At 52.7% G+C, this 17438-nt stretch overlaps 1 protein-coding gene across 2 annotated transcripts; it reads left to right on the top strand.

The window, feature by feature from the left end:
* The first annotated feature begins 4954 nt into the window (after positions 1-4954).
* Positions 4955-16315, top strand: LOC141161276 (uncharacterized). 2 transcript variants are annotated; one of them, XR_012250631.1, is made up of 6 exons: positions 4955-5237; positions 8975-9187; positions 10423-10448; positions 12355-12408; positions 15711-16017; positions 16060-16315. XR_012250631.1 is itself a non-coding variant. In XM_073646074.1 (5 exons), the coding sequence occupies exons 1-5, from the start codon at positions 4982-4984 to the stop codon at positions 15897-15899; spliced, it is 738 nt and encodes a 245-aa protein (XP_073502175.1). In that variant the 5' UTR covers positions 4955-4981; the 3' UTR covers positions 15900-16315. The 2 variants fall into 2 exon arrangements, 1 of the variants encoding a protein (XP_073502175.1); XM_073646074.1 differs by having other exon boundaries at positions 15711-16315.
* Positions 16316-17438: the final 1123 nt, after the last annotated feature.

The following is a 17438-nucleotide window of genomic DNA, read 5'->3' as shown; positions in this document are numbered from 1 at the left end:
GGCAGTTCTCTTACGCTGATGGACACTTCCAGCATCACAGTCTCTGTTGGTGGGGGCGGTTTCCGCTTTTGGCGCCATTCTTCGACCTGGCCCACGATGGGAGGTGGCCTCTTGCCACCCTCTGGCACGCCCATAATGGCGTCCGCTCTTCCAAGGCGGGAAATCTTCGGAAATGGCGGGAATCGCTTCCCAGTGGCGGGAAACACTGCAGATGGCGGGAAAAAGCTGCAAATGGCGGACAACCGGCGGGAAACGACCTGTGATGGGGCCCGATGGCGGGGACCCTCCGGAACCGGCAGGAGACTTCTTTTTAAGGTAACGATGAACTTTTCTTCAGGCACGCAGTACCCGGTTGTTGCGGGCACGAGATCCTGCCGACTACGCCAAAGTTGACGCGCCCCCTGGGCCAGTGTTGTTGGGGATACCCGGAGCCGGATCAGATGGGGGTTGTAGTCTCCGAGTGGCTGTGACCCGGTCCGTGCCCAGGGTGTCAAACTCAGTGTGTGGCAGTCCTTACTGATGTTACTAAAGTTCTTTATGTCGACTACGCCACCCGTTGAATTGCGGTCACTACGGCCGCCGCTGCAGCAGGGTCCGCTGAGGCTGATGGTGTTTGTGCAGCTTAGGTGGTATAACCCCCAACGGGAGGGGTATAGCCTCAGGGGGTCAGGTGCAGAGGATGGTGGTTGTGGAAGTGCAGGGAAGATGGTAATGAGAGTCAGAGTCGGGTTGTGCAGTTCAGGGTTCTTTACTTACTGCTGTTCTTGTACCGGTCACTCCGGCCTTGAGTGACCACCCGAGCCGTGCTGCGTCCACCAGGTCCTGGACTTGGCCAACCCCCAAGTAGTTCTGGAGCGTGGTTCTGAGCTCCCTCTCTGTCCTGTCCTCGTCTCTGGCCTTCCCCACCAGGGATCCACCTAAGTCCGGCTCCCTCGGGCCTCTTGTTGGCGAACCCTTGCCTCTGGGTTCCCTGACCCTATGCGTGGTCTGCCTTCCGGGTGGATATGGTGGGTGGCCGTGGCAGATGCTGCCCACGGCCTCCGGTCTCTGGCTGAGGTATGCTGTAGCCCCCACCAGTTTGGGATCCGGTACCCTGTTGCCAACTCTTCACCCTGTGGTTGTATTTGGGCTCTCAGAGTTCCTTCTTTCTCCCCCTCTGGGTCTTTCGTTCTCTCCTCTCTCACTCTGGGCCTGGGGCTGCTCTGCTCCTCTGCTTTCTTCCACTGCTCTGCAAAGTCTTCACTACACCAGGCTGACTGGCTGCTGTCTGCCTGTCTGACCCTGATCTTAGATGGTTCCCACCTTTTATACTCCCTCTATGTGTGAGCTCAGGTGACCAGCACCCAATGAGCTCCTAGCACTACCCAGACTGCTCCCCCTATCTGCCCCTACACTACTGGGATGGTCCACCCCCCTCCCACTCCAGCCAAGGACAGACTCGGTCGTACCTGCACATTTCTAAGTGGGAGTACCGTTGGTCTGCCCTCCGGAAATGGGATGTGTGTAGTGCATGCAGCCTACCGAGCTCAGCTCCACACTCCATCCTTACCCGGGAGTGGAATACCACACCTCTGGCTGAGGTGCAATACCCCTGTAGCAGCCGAATCCTCAGGGTGCTACATTTGTATATAGCGTGTGATGTCTGTGTATATAGTGTGTGATGTCTGTGTATATAGTGTGTGATGTCTGTGTATATAGCGTGTGATGTCTGTATATAGTGTGTGATGTCTGTGTATATAGTGTGTGATGTCTGTATATAGTGTGTGATGTCTGTGTATATAGTGTATGATGTCTGTGTATATAGTGTGTGATGTCTGTGTATATAGTGTGTGATGTCTGTGTATATAGCGTGTGATGTCTGTATATAGTGTGTGATGTCTGTGTATATAGTGTGTGATGTCTGTGTATATAGTGTGTGATGTCTGTGTATATAGTGTGTGATGTCTGTGTATATAGTGTGTGATGTCTGTGTATATAGCGTGTGATGTCTGTGTATATAGCGTGTGATGTCTGTGTATATAGTGTGTGATGTCTGTGTATATAGTGTGTGATGTCTGTGTATATAGTGTGTGATGTCTGTGTATATAGTGTGTGATGTCTGTGTATATAGTGTGTGATGTCTGTGTATATAGTGTGTGATGTCTGTATATAGTGTGTGATGTCTGTATATAGTGTGTGATGTCTGTGTATATAGTGTGTGATGTCTGTGTATATAGTGTGTGATGTCTGTGTATATAGCGTGTAATGTCTGTATATATAGTGTGTGATGTCTGTGTATATAGTGTGTGATGTCTGTGTATATAGTGTGTGATGTCTGTGTATATAGTGTGTGATGTCTGTGTATATAGTGTGTGATGTCTGTATATAGTGTGTGATGTCTGTGTATATAGTGTGTGATGTCTGTGTATATAGTGTGTGATGTCTGTGTATATAGTGTGTGATGTCTGTGTATATAGTGTGTGATGTCTGTATATAGAGTGTGATGTCTGTATATAGTGTGTGATGTCTGTATATAGCGTGTGATGTCTGTGTATATAGTGTGTGATGTCTGTGTATATAGTGTGTGATGTCTGTGTATATAGTGTGTGATGTCTGTGTATATAGCGTGTGATGTCTGTGTATATAGTGTGTGATGTCTGTGTATATAGTGTGTGATGTCTGTGTATATAGTGTGTGATGTCTGTGTATATAGTGTGTGATGTCTGTGTATATAGTGTGTGATGTCTGTGTATATAGTGTGTGATGTCTGTATATAGTGTGTGATGTCTGTGTATATAGTGTGTGATGTCTGTGTATATAGTGTGTGATGTCTGTGTATATAGTGTATGATGTCTGTGTATATAGTGTGTGATGTCTGTGTATATAGTGTGTGATGTCTGTGTATATAGCGTGTGATGTCTGTATATAGTGTGTGATGTCTGTGTATATAGTGTGTGATGTCTGTATATAGTGTGTGATGTCTGTGTATATAGTGTGTGATGTCTGTATATAGTGTGTGATGTCTGTGTATATAGTGTGTGATGTCTGTGTATATAGTGTGTGATGTCTGTGTATATAGTGTGTGATGTCTGTGTATATAGTGTGTGATGTCTGTGTATATAGTGTGTGATGTCTGTGTATATAGTGTGTGATGTCTGTGTATATAGCGTGTGATGTCTGTATATAGCGTGTGATGTCTGTGTATATAGTGTGTGATGTCTGTGTATATAGTGTGTGATGTCTGTGTATATAGTGTGTGATGTCTGTATATAGCGTGTGATGTCTGTGTATATAGTGTGTGATGTCTGTGTATATAGTGTGTGATGTCTGTGTATATAGTGTGTGATGTCTGTGTATATAGCGTGTGATGTCTGTGTATATAGTGTGTGATGTCTGTGTATATAGTGTGTGATGTCTGTGTATATAGTGTGTGATGTCTGTATATAGTGTGTGATGTCTGTGTATATAGTGTGTGATGTCTGTGTATATAGTGTGTGATGTCTGTGTATATAGTGTGTGATGTCTGTATATAGTGTGTGATGTCTGTATATAGTGTGTGATGTCTGTGTATATAGTGTGTGATGTCTGTGTATATAGTGTGTGATGTCTGTGTATATAGTGTGTGATGTCTGTGTATATAGTGTGTGATGTCTGTGTATATAGTGTGTGATGTCTGTGTATATAGTGTGTGATGTCTGTGTATATAGTGTGTGATGTCTGTGTATATAGTGTGTGATGTCTGTATATAGTGTGTGATGTCTGTGTATATAGTGTGTGATGTCTGTATATAGTGTGTGATGTCTGTGTATATAGCGTGTGATGTCTGTGTATATAGTGTGTGATGTCTGTGTATATAGTGTGTGATGTCTGTGTATATAGTGTGTGATGTCTGTGTATATAGTGTGTGATGTCTGTGTATATAGTGTGTGATGTCTGTGTATATAGTGTGTGATGTCTGTATATAGTGTGTGATGTCTGTGTATATAGTGTGTGATGTCTGTATATAGTGTGTGATGTCTGTGTATATAGTGTGTGATGTCTGTATATAGTGTGTGATGTCTGTGTATATAGCGTGTGATGTCTGTGTATATAGCGTGTGATGTCTGTGTATATAGCGTGTGATGTTTGTGTATATAGTGTGTGATGTCTGTGTATATAGTGTGTGATGTCTGTGTATATAGTGTGTGATGTCTGTGTATATAGTGTGTGATGTCTGTATATAGTGTGTGATGTCTGTGTATATAGTGTGTGATGTCTGTATATAGCGTGTGATGTCTGTGTATATAGTGTGTGATGTCTGTGTATATAGCGTGTGATGTCTGTGTATATAGTGTGTGATGTCTGTGTATATAGTGTGTGATGTCTGTATATAGTGTGTGATGTCTGTGTATATAGTGTGTGATGTCTGTGTATATAGTGTGTGATGTCTGTATATAGTGTGTGATGTCTGTGTATATAGTGTGTGATGTCTGTGTATATAGTGTGTGATGTCTGTGTATATAGTGTGTGATGTCTGTGTATATAGTGTGTGATGTCTGTGACTTCTACGTCCTCTGGGTCCCTTCGTCCCGTTACGTCTCTGGAGTCGCCTGCGGCCCCCGGTACAGGGCAATGATGGGGGACCTTTCCCACCTTCGTCCTGTCCAGTTCCCCCCTGACAGCCCCCATTACGGGGTGTGAGCTGACCCCGCAGGCGATGCTCAGGGTCTCTCCTGCGATGGCGGCGCTCACCATGGTGCCCATTCCCGGGGTCTTCATCAGTGTATAAGTTACTGCCAGTGACTTGCACTGTAGATGTGATTGTCGGTGGTCTCCTCCTGCAGTTGTCAGCTGTGTGGATCTCTTATCTGTCCGGTGTCTCATCGGTGACATCACTTGTTGGTGCGGTGACATCATCAGTTGTGGTCTCGGTCTGCTCTGTGTCCACCTTCCTCCTGTTGGGGTGATTTTAAACGCTGTTTTGGTGTTCTGTCACAGGGTCGTCTGTAGGTCACAGGTCACGATGGCGCTGGTCGGAGTCTTCTCTCGAGACGATGAATCTACTTATAACTGGTTGGTAAAAGTCCTTGTGAGCAGCCGCAGTGTGAACGACGTCCGATGTGTGGCCATCACAAACAAATTCCAGAACTTCCGGGAAGAGACGGATAAGTGCGACTTCGCCATTCTCTACCATACGAAGAAACGCGGAAGGGTCAATGTCACCGACGTGGTCGACTCCCTGTACGATGAGGAGCTGCGGTTACTCTGCGAGGTGTACGGTGAGGATCATTCACATCTCGGGGCCATACACGGGGCCGTGCTGCCGGGGTCAGGTGTCCCACCATATATCCACCTGCCATATAATGGGCGCTTCTACTAGGAGGGGGTAAAGTGTCTCTATCATCTCCGACTCTGTTGGCCCATGCAGTTAAGCCCTCGCTCAGTTTGAGGGTCTACTCATCCAGGTGCAGGCTCAGACCCCTCTGTCACCTGGGTGCAGCCCCAGACCCCTCCGTAACCCGGGTGCAGCCCCAGACCCCTCCGTCACCCGGGTTCAGCCCCAGACTCCTCCGTCACCCGGGTTCAGCCCCAGACTCCTCCGTCACCCGGGTTCAGCCCCAGACTCCACCGTCACCCGGGTTCAGCCCCAGACTCCTCCGTCACCCGGGTTCAGCCCCAGACTCCTCCGTCACCCGGGTTCAGCCCCAGACTCCTCCGTCACCCGGGTGCAGCCCCAGGCCCCTTCTTCACCCAGGAGCAGCCCCAGACCCCTTCGTCACCCAGGAGCAGCCCCAGACCCCTCGGTCACCCGGGTGCAGACCCAGGCCCCTCGGTCACCCGGGTGCAGACCCAGGCCCCTCGGTCACCCGGGTGCAGACCCAGGCCCCTCGGTCACCCGGGTGCAGACCCAGGCCCCTCGGTCACCCGGGTGCAGACCCAGGCCCCTCGGTCACCCGGGTGCAGACCCAGGCCCCTCCGTCACCCGGGTTCAGCCCCAGACCCCTCCGTCACCCGAGTACAACTCCAGACCCCTCCGTCACCCGGGTGCAGCCTCAGACCCCTCCGTCACCCGGGTGCAGCCTCAGACCAATTCGTCCCCCGGGTGCTGTCCCAGACCCCTCCGTCACCCGGGTTCAGCCCCAGACCCCTTCGTCACCCGGGTTCAGCCCCAGACCCCTTCGTCACCCGGGAGTAGCCGCAGACCCCTCCGTCACCCGGGTGCAGCCGCAGACCCCTCCGTCACCCGGGTGCAGCCCCAGACCCCTCCGTCACCCGGGTGCAGACCCAGGCTCCTCCGTCACCCGCCTGCAGCCCAAGATCTCTCCGTCACCCGGGTGCAGCCCCAGACCCCTCCGTCACCCGGGTACAGCCCCAGACCCCTCCGTCACCCGGGTGCAGCCCCAGAACCCTCCGTCCACCGGGTGCAGCCCCAGACCCCTCCGTCCACCGGGTGCAGCCCCAGACCCCTCCGTCACCCGGGTGCAGCCCCAGAACCCTCCGTCACCCGGGTGCAGCCCCAGGCCCCTCCGTCACCCGGGTGCAGCCCCAGGCCCCTCCGTCACCCGGGTGCAGCCCCAGGCCCCTCCGTCACCCGGGTGCAGCCCCAGGCCCCTCCGTCACCCGGGTGCAGCCCCAGGCCCCTCCGTCACCCGAGTTCAGCCCCAGACCCCTCCGTCACCCGAGTTCAGCCCCAGACCCCTCCGTCACCCGAGTTCAGCCCCAGACCCCTCCGTCACCCGAGTTCAGCCCCAGACCCCTCCGTCACCCGAGTTCAGCCCCAGACCCCTCCGTCACCCGAGTTCAGCCCCAGACCCCTCCGTCACCCGAGTTCAGCCCCAGACCCCTCCGTCACCCGAGTTCAGCCCCAGACCCCTCCGTCACCCGAGTTCAGCCCCAGACCCCTCCGTCACCCGAGTTCAGCCCCAGACCCCTCCGTCACCCGAGTTCAGCCCCAGACCCCTCCGTCACCCGGGTTCAGCCCCAGACCCCTCCGTCACCCGGGTTCAGCCCCAGACTCCTCCGTCACCCGGGTTCAGCCCCAGACTCCTCCGTCACCCGGGTTCAGCCCCAGACTCCTCCGTCACCCGGGTTCAGCCCCAGACTCCTCCGTCATCCGGGTTCAGCCCCAGACCCCTCCGTCACCCGGGAGCAGCCCCAGAACCCTTCGTCACCCAGGAGCAGCCCCAGACCCCTTCGTCACCCGGGTGCAGACCCAGGCCCCTCCGTCACCCGGGTGCAGACCCAGGCCCCTCCGTCACCCGGGTGCAGACCCAGGCCCCTCCGTCACCCGGGTGCAGACCCAGGCCCCTCCGTCACCCGGGTTCAGCCCCAGACCCCTCCGTCACCCGAGTACAACTCCAGACCCCTCCGTCACCCGGGTGCAGCCTCAGACCCCTCCGTCACCCGGGTGCAGCCTCAGACCAATTCGTCCCCCGGGTGCTGTCCCAGACCCCTCCGTCACCCGGGTTCAGCCCCAGACCCCTTCGTCACCCGGGTTCAGCCCCAGACCCCTTCGTCACCCGGGTTCAGCCCCAGACCCCTCCGTCACCCGGGTGCAGCCGCAGACCCCTCCGTCACCCGGGTGCAGCCGCAGACCCCTCCGTCACCCGGGTGCAGACCCAGGCTCCTCCGTCACCCGCCTGCAGCCCAAGACCTCTCCGTCACCCGGGTGCAGCCCCAGACCCCTCCGTCACCCGGGTGCAGCCCCAGACCCCTCCGTCACCCGGGTGCAGCCCCAGACCCCTCCGTCACCCGGGTGCAGCCCCAGACCCCTCCGTCACCCGGGTGCAGCCCCAGACCCCTCCGTCACCCGGGTGCAGCCCCAGACCCCTCCGTCACCCGGGTGCAGCCCCAGACCCCTCCGTCACCCGGGTGCAGCCCCAGACCCCTCCGTCACCCGGGTGCAGCCTCAGACCCCTCCGTCACCCGGGAGCAGCCTCCGGCCCCTCCGTCACCCGGGAGCAGCCCAGACCCCTCCGTCACCCGGGTGCAGCCTCAGACCCCTCCGTCACCCTGGAGCAGCCTCAGACCAATTCGTCCCCCGGGTGCAGCCCCAGACCCCTCCATCACCCGAGTGCAGCCCCAGACCTCTCCATCACCCGAGTGCAGCCCCAGACTCCTCCGTCATATATTTGGGGGATTTGGTCGTCTTTTGTTGCTACTCTCCCTGTATTCGCTATTTGGTGGTCTTCCATGATTCCAAACCTGCAGAGATCCCGCAGTGTCACCATCCCGACACCCCCGTATCTATGCTGATTACCTAAACATTAGTCTGACTGACTACAAGGGGCGGTCCAGGCTTAGAGAAATCTGCCTGTATATATTTTTGAAAAAACTGCGCCACATCTATTCTTAGGTTATGAAGGGTATTGCACCACAGTCACATTTAATTGAAACTGACTGATTTGCAATTCCGGGCAGAGCCAAGTAGAGGGGTGGTGCTATTTCTGAAATGGAGCAGCCATTTTTTTTTTGTAATTCTGTACGACCCTTGCAATTTGACTTCTAAAGAGGCAGCTAATGGTCACCACCTACATCATGTTCACCGCCTGTCTGGCATCTGCACGGGGGGCGGCAAAATGGGTAACAAGCCTGGGAACAATAGCAGCCATAATGCACCTCCGCCTGCCCTCCTCACCCACATTAATGTGTATATATTGGAAATAACAAATATGTATCGTCCCCGTATCCAGAGCAGAACATTCTGTATTCATGACGATCAGTAATATTTTTTTTTCTAGATTTACCCCTAAAAAATTCCTACCAGTCGTGCGTCTATATCACATCCTGAGTGTCTGCCAGTGGCTATGCAATTTGCATGTTTAATTTCCCAAAGGAGCATGCATGGCCTGTAAGTCTCCTCACTCTGACATGCTAGGCCTGGCTTGTCTCTCTCCAGAAGGAGAAACGTTACCTCTTAGATGCCAGTGACTACACTCTGCCCTATACACAGGTGACTATATACACAGATTTCAGTCTACTCCTCCATGTTCTTCTCCACTGGGGACTTTTCCAGGAAGAAACAATGTCCTGGTTGTGATCGATGATCTGGAGAGCAGCAGCGAAGAGGAGAAATCCAGAATCCTCTCTAATCAGCCGAGTATCGGAGAATTCGCCCTGGATCTGTTCATCTTCAGCTCCGCTGATAAAGACAATCTTTATGGCAGTGGATATCAGTCCTCGATCAGTGCCCTGCGAGCCCTGGAAGACATGAAGAAGATAATAAAAGGTAATGGGGGCTAGAAACTAAACCTGGGGGATAGAAACTAAACCTGGGGGATAGAAACTAAACCTGGGGGATAGAAACTAAACCTGGGGGATAGAAACTAAACCTGGGGGATAGAAACTAAACCTGGGGGATAGAAACTAAACCTGGGGGATGGAAACTAAACATGGGGGAAGGAAACTAAACATGGGGGATAGAAACTAAACATGGGGGATAGAAACTAAACATGGGGGGATAGAAACTAAAAATGGGGGGACAGGAACTAAACATGGGGTATAGAAACTAAATATGGGGGGGGTAGAAACTAAACATTGGGGATATAATCTAAATATGAGGGGATAGAAACTAAACATGGGGGATAGAAACTAAACATGGGGGATAGGAACTAAATATGGGGGATAGGAACTAAACATGGGGGATAGGAACTAAACTTGGGAGATAGGAACTAAACATGGGGGATAGAAACTAAACATGGGGGGATAGGAAATAAACATGGGGGATAGGAACTGAACTGGGGGGATAGAAACTGAACTGGGGGGATAGAAACTAAACATGAGGGTTAGAAACTAAACATGGCGGGATAGATACTAAACATGGGGGGATAGAAACTAAACATGGGGTATAGAAAATAAACATGGGGGATAGAAACTAAACATGGGGGATAGAAACTAAACATGGGGGGATAGAAACTAAACATGGGGTGATAGAAACTAAACATGGCGGGATAGAAACTAAACATGGGGGGATAGAAACTAAACAAGGGGGGATAGAAACTAAACATGGTGGGATAGAAACTAAACATGGGGTGATAGAAACTAAACATGGGGGATAGGAACTGAACTGGGGGGATAGAAACTGAACTGGGGGATAGAAACTAAACATGGGGGATAGAAACTAAACATGGTGGGATAGAAACTAAACATGAGGGATAGATACTAAACATGGGGGGATAGAAACTAAACATGGGGAATAGAAACTAAACATGGGGGATAGAAACTAAACATGGGGGATAGAAACTAAACATGGGGGATAGAAACTAAACATGGGGGATAGAAACTAAACATGGGGGGATAGAAACTAAACATGGGGGGATAGAAACTAAACATGAGGGGATAGAAACTAAACATGGGGGATAGAAAGTAAGCTTTGGATATTGAGGACAGCAAGACAAAGCTACAAATATACTAACAAAATGTAAGGTGTTATTATTATTATTTTTATTATTATTTTTTATGCAGGTGCCAAGAAGAAGGTCGTCATCCATGTAAGTGCCGGTCCACAGGCTGCGCCCATTACACTACAACACAGACATCTTGTAAAGGAATTTGCGCTCCTTTCTCCAGCGGACATTTGGTCATGACCGGAGTACAAACCCCTAGACTCCACGAATAGGGACCATGATGTCCTCTCTCTTCTTATGGGGCATTCACAACTCCCTCAGATATTTGTACACATCCGGGGTCCCACGGTCCCGGGACTCACGGTCAGGTTGTTAAATTAAGTCCCGTCGGTGTATAACATCCGGCCCTTGACATTTCTTCCTCCAGGACCATCACCTGTGAGAGATATTATTGAGAAATGGAAGGAACCGCAGCAGCTCAGCCATGAAGTGGAGACCCCGTATCATAACAGAGCAAGGGGCTGAGTGCTGAGGGGCAAAGGGCAGAAAAGACACCACCGCTCTGCTGACCCCATAACTGCAGAGTCCAGACCCCCTCTGTTATAAACACTGCGTCCCCGCCAGGGGGCTTCATGGCCGAGCAGCTGCATGCAGCCGTACATCACCAAGCACAATGCCGAGCGTCAGATGGAGTGGTGTAAAGCCGCCACCACTGGACTCTGGAGGAGACGCGTTCTGTGCAGTGACGGATCGCACTTCTCTGTCTGCGTCTGATGACTGTGCCCAGAGCACAAGCTCCATACAGACATGGAGGGGAGAACATGAGCCGCCGCACAGAACCCGGACCCCAACAACATCTAATAATGGAGACTGTGAGCCCAGCCTCCACCCAACATCAGGGTCTGACCCCATAAATGATCTTCTGGATGAAGGGGCAAAAATTTCCAACAAACTCCTGCAAAATCTTGTAGAATTCCCAAAAGAGAAGGAACCATTATATCTGTAGACGAGCAACACCACCCCAACGTCTATGGATGTAGATGAGGACAGAGAAGCCCCTGGAGGTGGATGTGGGGGGCACATACTTTCCTCCATATTAATGTCTATGGATGTAGATGAGGACAGAGAAGCCCCCGGAGGTGGATGTGGGGGGCACATACTTTTCTCCATATTAATGTCTATGGATGTAGATGAGCACAGAGAAGCCCGTGGAGGTGGATGTGGGGGGCACATACTTTCCTCCATATTAATGTCTATGGATGTAGATGAGGACAGAGAAGCCCCCGGAGGTGGATGTGGGGGGCACATACTTTCTTCCATATTAATGTCTATGGATGTAGATGAGGACAGAGAAGCCCCCGGAGGTGGATGTGGGGGGCACATACTTTCCTCCATATTAATGTCTATGGCTGTAGATGAGGACAGAGAAGCCCCCGGAGGTGGATGTGGGGGGCACATACTTTCCTCCATATTAATGTCTATGGATATAGATGAGGACAGAGAAGCCCCCGGAGGTGGATGTGGGGGGCACATACTTTCCTCCATATTAATGTCTATGGATGTAGATGGACAGAGAAGCCCCTGGAGGTGGATGTGGGGGGCACATACTTTCTCTATATTAATGTCTATGGATGTAGATGAGGACAGAGAAGCCCCTGGAGGTGAATGTGGGGGGCACATACTTTCCTCCATATTAATGTCTATGGATGTAGATGGACAGAGAAGCCCCCGGAGGTGGATGTGGGGGGCACATACTTTCTCCATATTAATGTCTATGGATGTAGATGAGGACAGAGAAGCCCCTGGAGGTGGATGTGGGGGGCACATACTTTCCTCCATATTAATGTCTATGGATGTAAATGAGGACAGAGAAGCCCCTGGAGGTGGATGTGGGGGGCACATACTTTCTCCATTTTAATGTCTATGGATGTAGATGAGGACAGAGAAGCCCCCGGAGGTGGATGTGGGGGGCACATACTTTCCTCTGTGCAGGGTATATACGCCGGCCTATGTGTTGGATATTGAGGTGTGTCTTGTTCCATTATTTCAGGGCAGTGACAGATGGACGGACGGAGTCTTCCCCCCGGTCGGCCGCCCTCGAGCTGTAAGTTTCTGAGTTCCTGCAGTTTTTCCTCCTCATGTTTTAGATATCAGCAGATGTCGGGTTCTGGAGTTGAGTCTGGGGTCTTTCTGGGTTGACCCCATTATCGAAGTTGGATGGAGACTGGCCTTCAGCCCTGGGATGTGGAGGTGCACAGGCCCATGCTGCCCCTGTCCTTCTCCAGATGGGGGTCTGCATTACTGGTATCACCTGGCCTGAAGGAAATCACTACAAGACCTGGATTTCCTGTAATACCGCCATGCGGTGCTCACCAGTGCCTGCCATCATTACCTGACTCCAAGTTTGTGATTTGTGCACTTGCAGTCAATACTGATTGGTGGAGCTGGTAAGTGGAGCGGGATCCTGATGGTGCATAGTACATTACACTGTATACGACACACCAGCAGACCATATATGTGTGCACTCTACAGGTTCTCACCAGTGACATCTCACTAATTGTGGTCGTTCATTTTCCCTTTTCTTTTCCATTCGGCCCAGACCACCATGACCTCTTCTCCCATCCATAACTCGTCCCTGCAGAATGTAGCACAGACATATTTGGCTTTCTGCTTTCCAGCCCCCTCCTTACATTCCCCCACATTTATGCAAGCCATACAGTAGTATAACCAGTGCCCCAGACAGTAGTAATGCCCCTATGTGCCTTGTACAGTATAGTGCCCCACACAATAATAGTGCCCTCTGTGCTGTACCAGGACTAATGAATACCTATATACTAAACAGACTATACAAACACCAATACGACCACTATACAAGGCCCAGATATAGACAGGGACTTACAGCTGACGTTCTTTCTTATGAAGTCGTTCATTTACCCATCTTTTCCATCTGGCCCAGACCGACATGACAACTTCTCCGGCCAGAACTCGTCTGCAGAGATTGTAGCACAGACACATCTGACGACTCACATTTCCAGCTCCGTCCCCATCTATTCCCAACCTGCACAAACTCCTCATCCTGCCGGCACCTGTGGCATGGAACAGAGACCCCGATACTTCAAAAATTATAGCATTACTGTACTCACCCCCCTCCCCAAATAATCGCTACACAGACAATGTGCCAGAAAGAGGGTGACGCCATATCCTCCTTGTTACATTCTAACGCTCCATGATCCCCCTTTAAGTAATGACAACTCCTGAGGGTCACTTTAAAGTTACAATACCCCTGAAAAAATAACGATGCCCCAAGTGTCTCCTTATAAATAATAGTAAAGATCCCCATGAGCGCCCCAATGTACTTATGAAACTAATAATGACGCCATTTCAAACAAATGGGGTCCCTTGAGGGTCCTCTGCAGAAGTAATAATGCAGCTGCGTCCAGAGAAATCCCGGGGCCCCATGATAAAAGTCCTATCATATGATATGGGCGCAGCCATGGAGTGGCGTAGCCTCAGAGCCGCCTATCACCAGGAGGATGGCCTGCATTGAGGCATTAGGCTCTGTGCACACTGCGCCATTTTGACACTGGTGAGTTTTCACTGGTGAAGTCGCAATACCAGCGGTTTTGCCGTCACTGTTTTTGCGAAGCTTCTACGTCGCTGGTGCACTTTACTCTGCGCTCCGAAGAACAGAGCGTGGGCGGCTTCCACCATGCCTGACCATATGACCGCGTCACTTTATAAGAATCTGTACCCAAAGCCTTACACAGTTTTTTGCCCAAACTAAAGACCCTAATGTTCTCACCTACTGCAATGCCCCTTTACTGACCCTTATAGAGTATAGAGCCCCCAATAAGTCATCCACTTTCACTCAATCAGTATGATTGTCACCACAGTCCACCACACAGTATGATGGCCCCAACATCCCCCCACAAACAGCATGATGCACCCCAACAGTCCCCCACACACAGTATGATGCACCCCACAGTCCCTACCACACAGTATGATGCACCCCACAGTCCCCCACACACAGTATGATGCACCCCACAGTCCCCCACACACAGTATGATGCACCCCACAGTCCCCCACACACAGTATGATGCACCCCACAGTCCCCCACACACAGTATGATGCACCCCACAGTCCCCCACACACAGTATGATGCACCCCACAGTCCCCCACACACAGTCTGATGCAACCCACAGTCCCTACCACACAGTATGATGCACCACACAGTCCTCCACTCACAGTATGATGCACCACACAGTATCAAACACACAGTATGATGGCCCCAACAGTCCCTACCACACAGTATGATGCAGCCCACAGTCCCCCACACACAGTATGATGCAGCCCACAGTCCCCCACACACAGTATGATTGCCCCAAAAGTCCTCCACACAGTCTGATGCAACCCACAGTCCCTACCACACAGTATCATGCAACCCACAGTCCCTACCACACAGTATGGTGCACCCCACAGTCCCCCACACACAGTATGATGGCCCCAACAGTCCTCCACACACAGTCTGATGCAACCCACAGTCCCTACCACACAGTATGATGCACCCCACAGTCCCCCACACACAGTATGATGCACCACACAGTCCCTACCACACAGTATGATGCACCACACAGTCCTCCACTCACAGTATGATGCACCACACAGTATCAAACACACAGTATGATGGCCCCAACAGTCCCTACCACACAGTATGATGCAGCCCACAGTCCCCCACACACAGTATGATGCAGCCCACAGTCCCCCACACACAGTATGATGCAGCCCACAGTCCTCCACACACAGTATGATTGCCCCAACAGTCCCCCACACACAGTCTGATGCAACCCACAGTTCCCCACACACAGTATGATGCAACCCACAGTCCTCCAAACACAGTATGATGGCCCCAACAGTCCCTACCACACAGTATGGTGCACCCCACAGTCCCACACACAATATGATGCAGCCCACAGTCCCCCACACACATTATGATGGCCCATTAATAAACCCCCCTCAAAAGCTTACACTCGCCTAATCCTGGCTCCTGTCCACCGCACCCTCTGTCTCCTCAGGCTTCCATATACAGTGGGCCAGCAGCGGCAGAGCGATGCAGTAGTGTCACCCAGCTGTCTGACGTCCCCTGCATGGCGCCAGCCTCCTTCAGGTCGGCAGCAGCCTGTGAGCTGCTGGAGTAAGTGGTGGAGCAAGGAGTCAATGGCGCTCAGCTCCGCTACAGCAGGGGGCGTCCTAATTTTCACTCTAATGTTGACATGAGGACGCTAATACTGTCCAGTGCTGTGAAGAATTCAGCGTTTGCCTGAGTTGTCCGTCGGCCCTGACCTTGCGGCCATAGTCAGTCATACTCCTGGATGCTGCCATGTAACATTGATGTTCTTTCTCTTGCAGACTCGCCTCTGCGCCATCGCCGTCATCGCGTGTATCGCCGGTGCCGCCATCATTCTCATTATTGTGTTGAGTACGTCTCATCGGCATGAGAATACCATTCAGCCCACCACGGTGGCCCCGGCACAACATGTAGCCACCGGTAACATCAGCCACCTGACTGCCGCACCCTACAACCACAGCGCGGTGTAAAGATCCAATACGAGCCCTGCCCCCGCAGAGCGAGGTCACGAGCTGCTGACAGGTGGTGCGGCCCCCGCAGAGCGAGGTCACGAGCTGCTGACAGGTGGTGCGGCCCCCGCAGAGCGAGGTCACGAGCTGCTGACAGGCGGTGCGGCCCCCGCAGAGCGAGGTCACGAGCTGCTGACAGGCGGTGCAGCCCCCGCGGAGCGAGGTCACGAGCTGCTTACAGGCAGTGCGGCCCCCGCAGAGCGAGGTCACGAGCTGCTGACAGGCGGTGCAGCCCCCGCGGACCCTCGCCTCTCTACTCTTCTCCTGATCTCTTATCAGTCCTTGTTTTGTTCTGTCGGAGGATCTGGTTCTTGCTTTATACATTCTGTATCAATCCTGTAAAAATGTCACTAAGGAGTAAACGCTCGATCTGCTGACCGCGTCTCCATTATATGATGAGCGCAGCTCTGCTGGGGGCAACCTATCTATATATATAATCGTCTTATCCCGTCTGTCTGTCTGTCCAGGAAATCCCGCGTCGCTCATTGGTCCGGCAGCGGCCAATGAGCGCCGCGGGATTTCTGAAAAAAGATGGCAGCCGTTAGCGGCTCATCTGTGGGACGGAGCTCAGCGGCGATGCAGCCGGGAGATGACTGGCGCGAGGCGCTCATCTCTCGGCCGGTACCAGCAAAAGGACCTCGACCGCCGGACCCATCTGCGGGACGGAGATGCAGCCGGGAGATGACCGGCACGAGGCACTCATCTCCCGGCCGGTACCAGCAGAAGGACCTCGACCGCCGGACCCATCTGCGGGACGGAGATGCAGCCGGGAGATGACCGGCGCGAGGCGCTCATCTCCCGGCCGGTATCAGCAGAAGGACCTCGACCGCCGGACCCATCTGCGGGACGGAGATGCAGCCGGGAGATGACCGGCACGAGGCACTCATCTCCCGGCCGGTAGCAGCGGAAGGACCCCGACCGCCGGCGTCGCTGACCTCCATGCGGAAGGGAGGACCGGGGAGCGGCGCTGCGGGTCAGGATACTTCTTCTGCGAGCGCCCGCTCATGTCCCGGGTTCTCGCTGCGGAAGTAGCCGCACAGGCAGCGCCGCTCCCCGGTCCTCACCAAGACGATTCGATGATTGGTTGCGGTCTTCGGACCCGACCAATCACTGATCTTACCGCAAAAGTTAAACACCGCTGTGCTGATTGGTCGCGGACGCTATTTAAATGTTGCGCCCAAATCGGTGATTGGTCGCGCCCAGCGTCGGCGACCAATCAGTACAGCGGTGTTTAAATGTGGCGCCAAGATCGGTGATTGGTCGCGGACGATATTTAAATGTGGCGGCCAAATCGGTGATTGGTCGCGGGCAGCGCCAGCGACCAATCAGCGATTTTTAACACAAATGTCCGGACCTTTGTAACACCATGCGGATACTGTGGGGAGATCAGCGGCTAGGGTGTGAAGGGAGGACCGGGGAGCGGCGCTGCGGGTCGGGATACTTCTAATGCGAGCAGCCGCTCATCTCCCGACTTCTCGCAGCGGAAGTAGCCGCACAGGC

This window comes from Phyllobates terribilis, unplaced genomic scaffold (genome assembly GCF_046119375.1).
Source record: "Phyllobates terribilis strain yellow unplaced genomic scaffold, ASM4611937v1 Scaffold_9__5_contigs__length_417890890, whole genome shotgun sequence".
Taxonomy (NCBI): domain Eukaryota; kingdom Metazoa; phylum Chordata; class Amphibia; order Anura; family Dendrobatidae; genus Phyllobates; species Phyllobates terribilis.
The sequence above is the reverse complement of the archived record's forward strand: the minus strand, read 5'-3'. Positions and strand labels throughout refer to the sequence as shown.

Excerpts from the sequence above, each read along its gene's own strand:
- LOC141161276 (XM_073646074.1), top strand. The coding sequence starts at position 4,982 with ATGGCGCTGGTCGGAGTCTTCTCTCGAGACGATGAATCTACTTATAAC. Across the intron at positions 5,238-8,974 it reads GTTACTCTGCGAGGTGTACG|GAAGAAACAATGTCCTGGTT; the intron begins GTGAGGATCATT and ends GGACTTTTCCAG. Across the intron at positions 12,409-15,710 it reads CGGTCGGCCGCCCTCGAGCT|ACTCGCCTCTGCGCCATCGC; the intron begins GTAAGTTTCTGA and ends TTTCTCTTGCAG.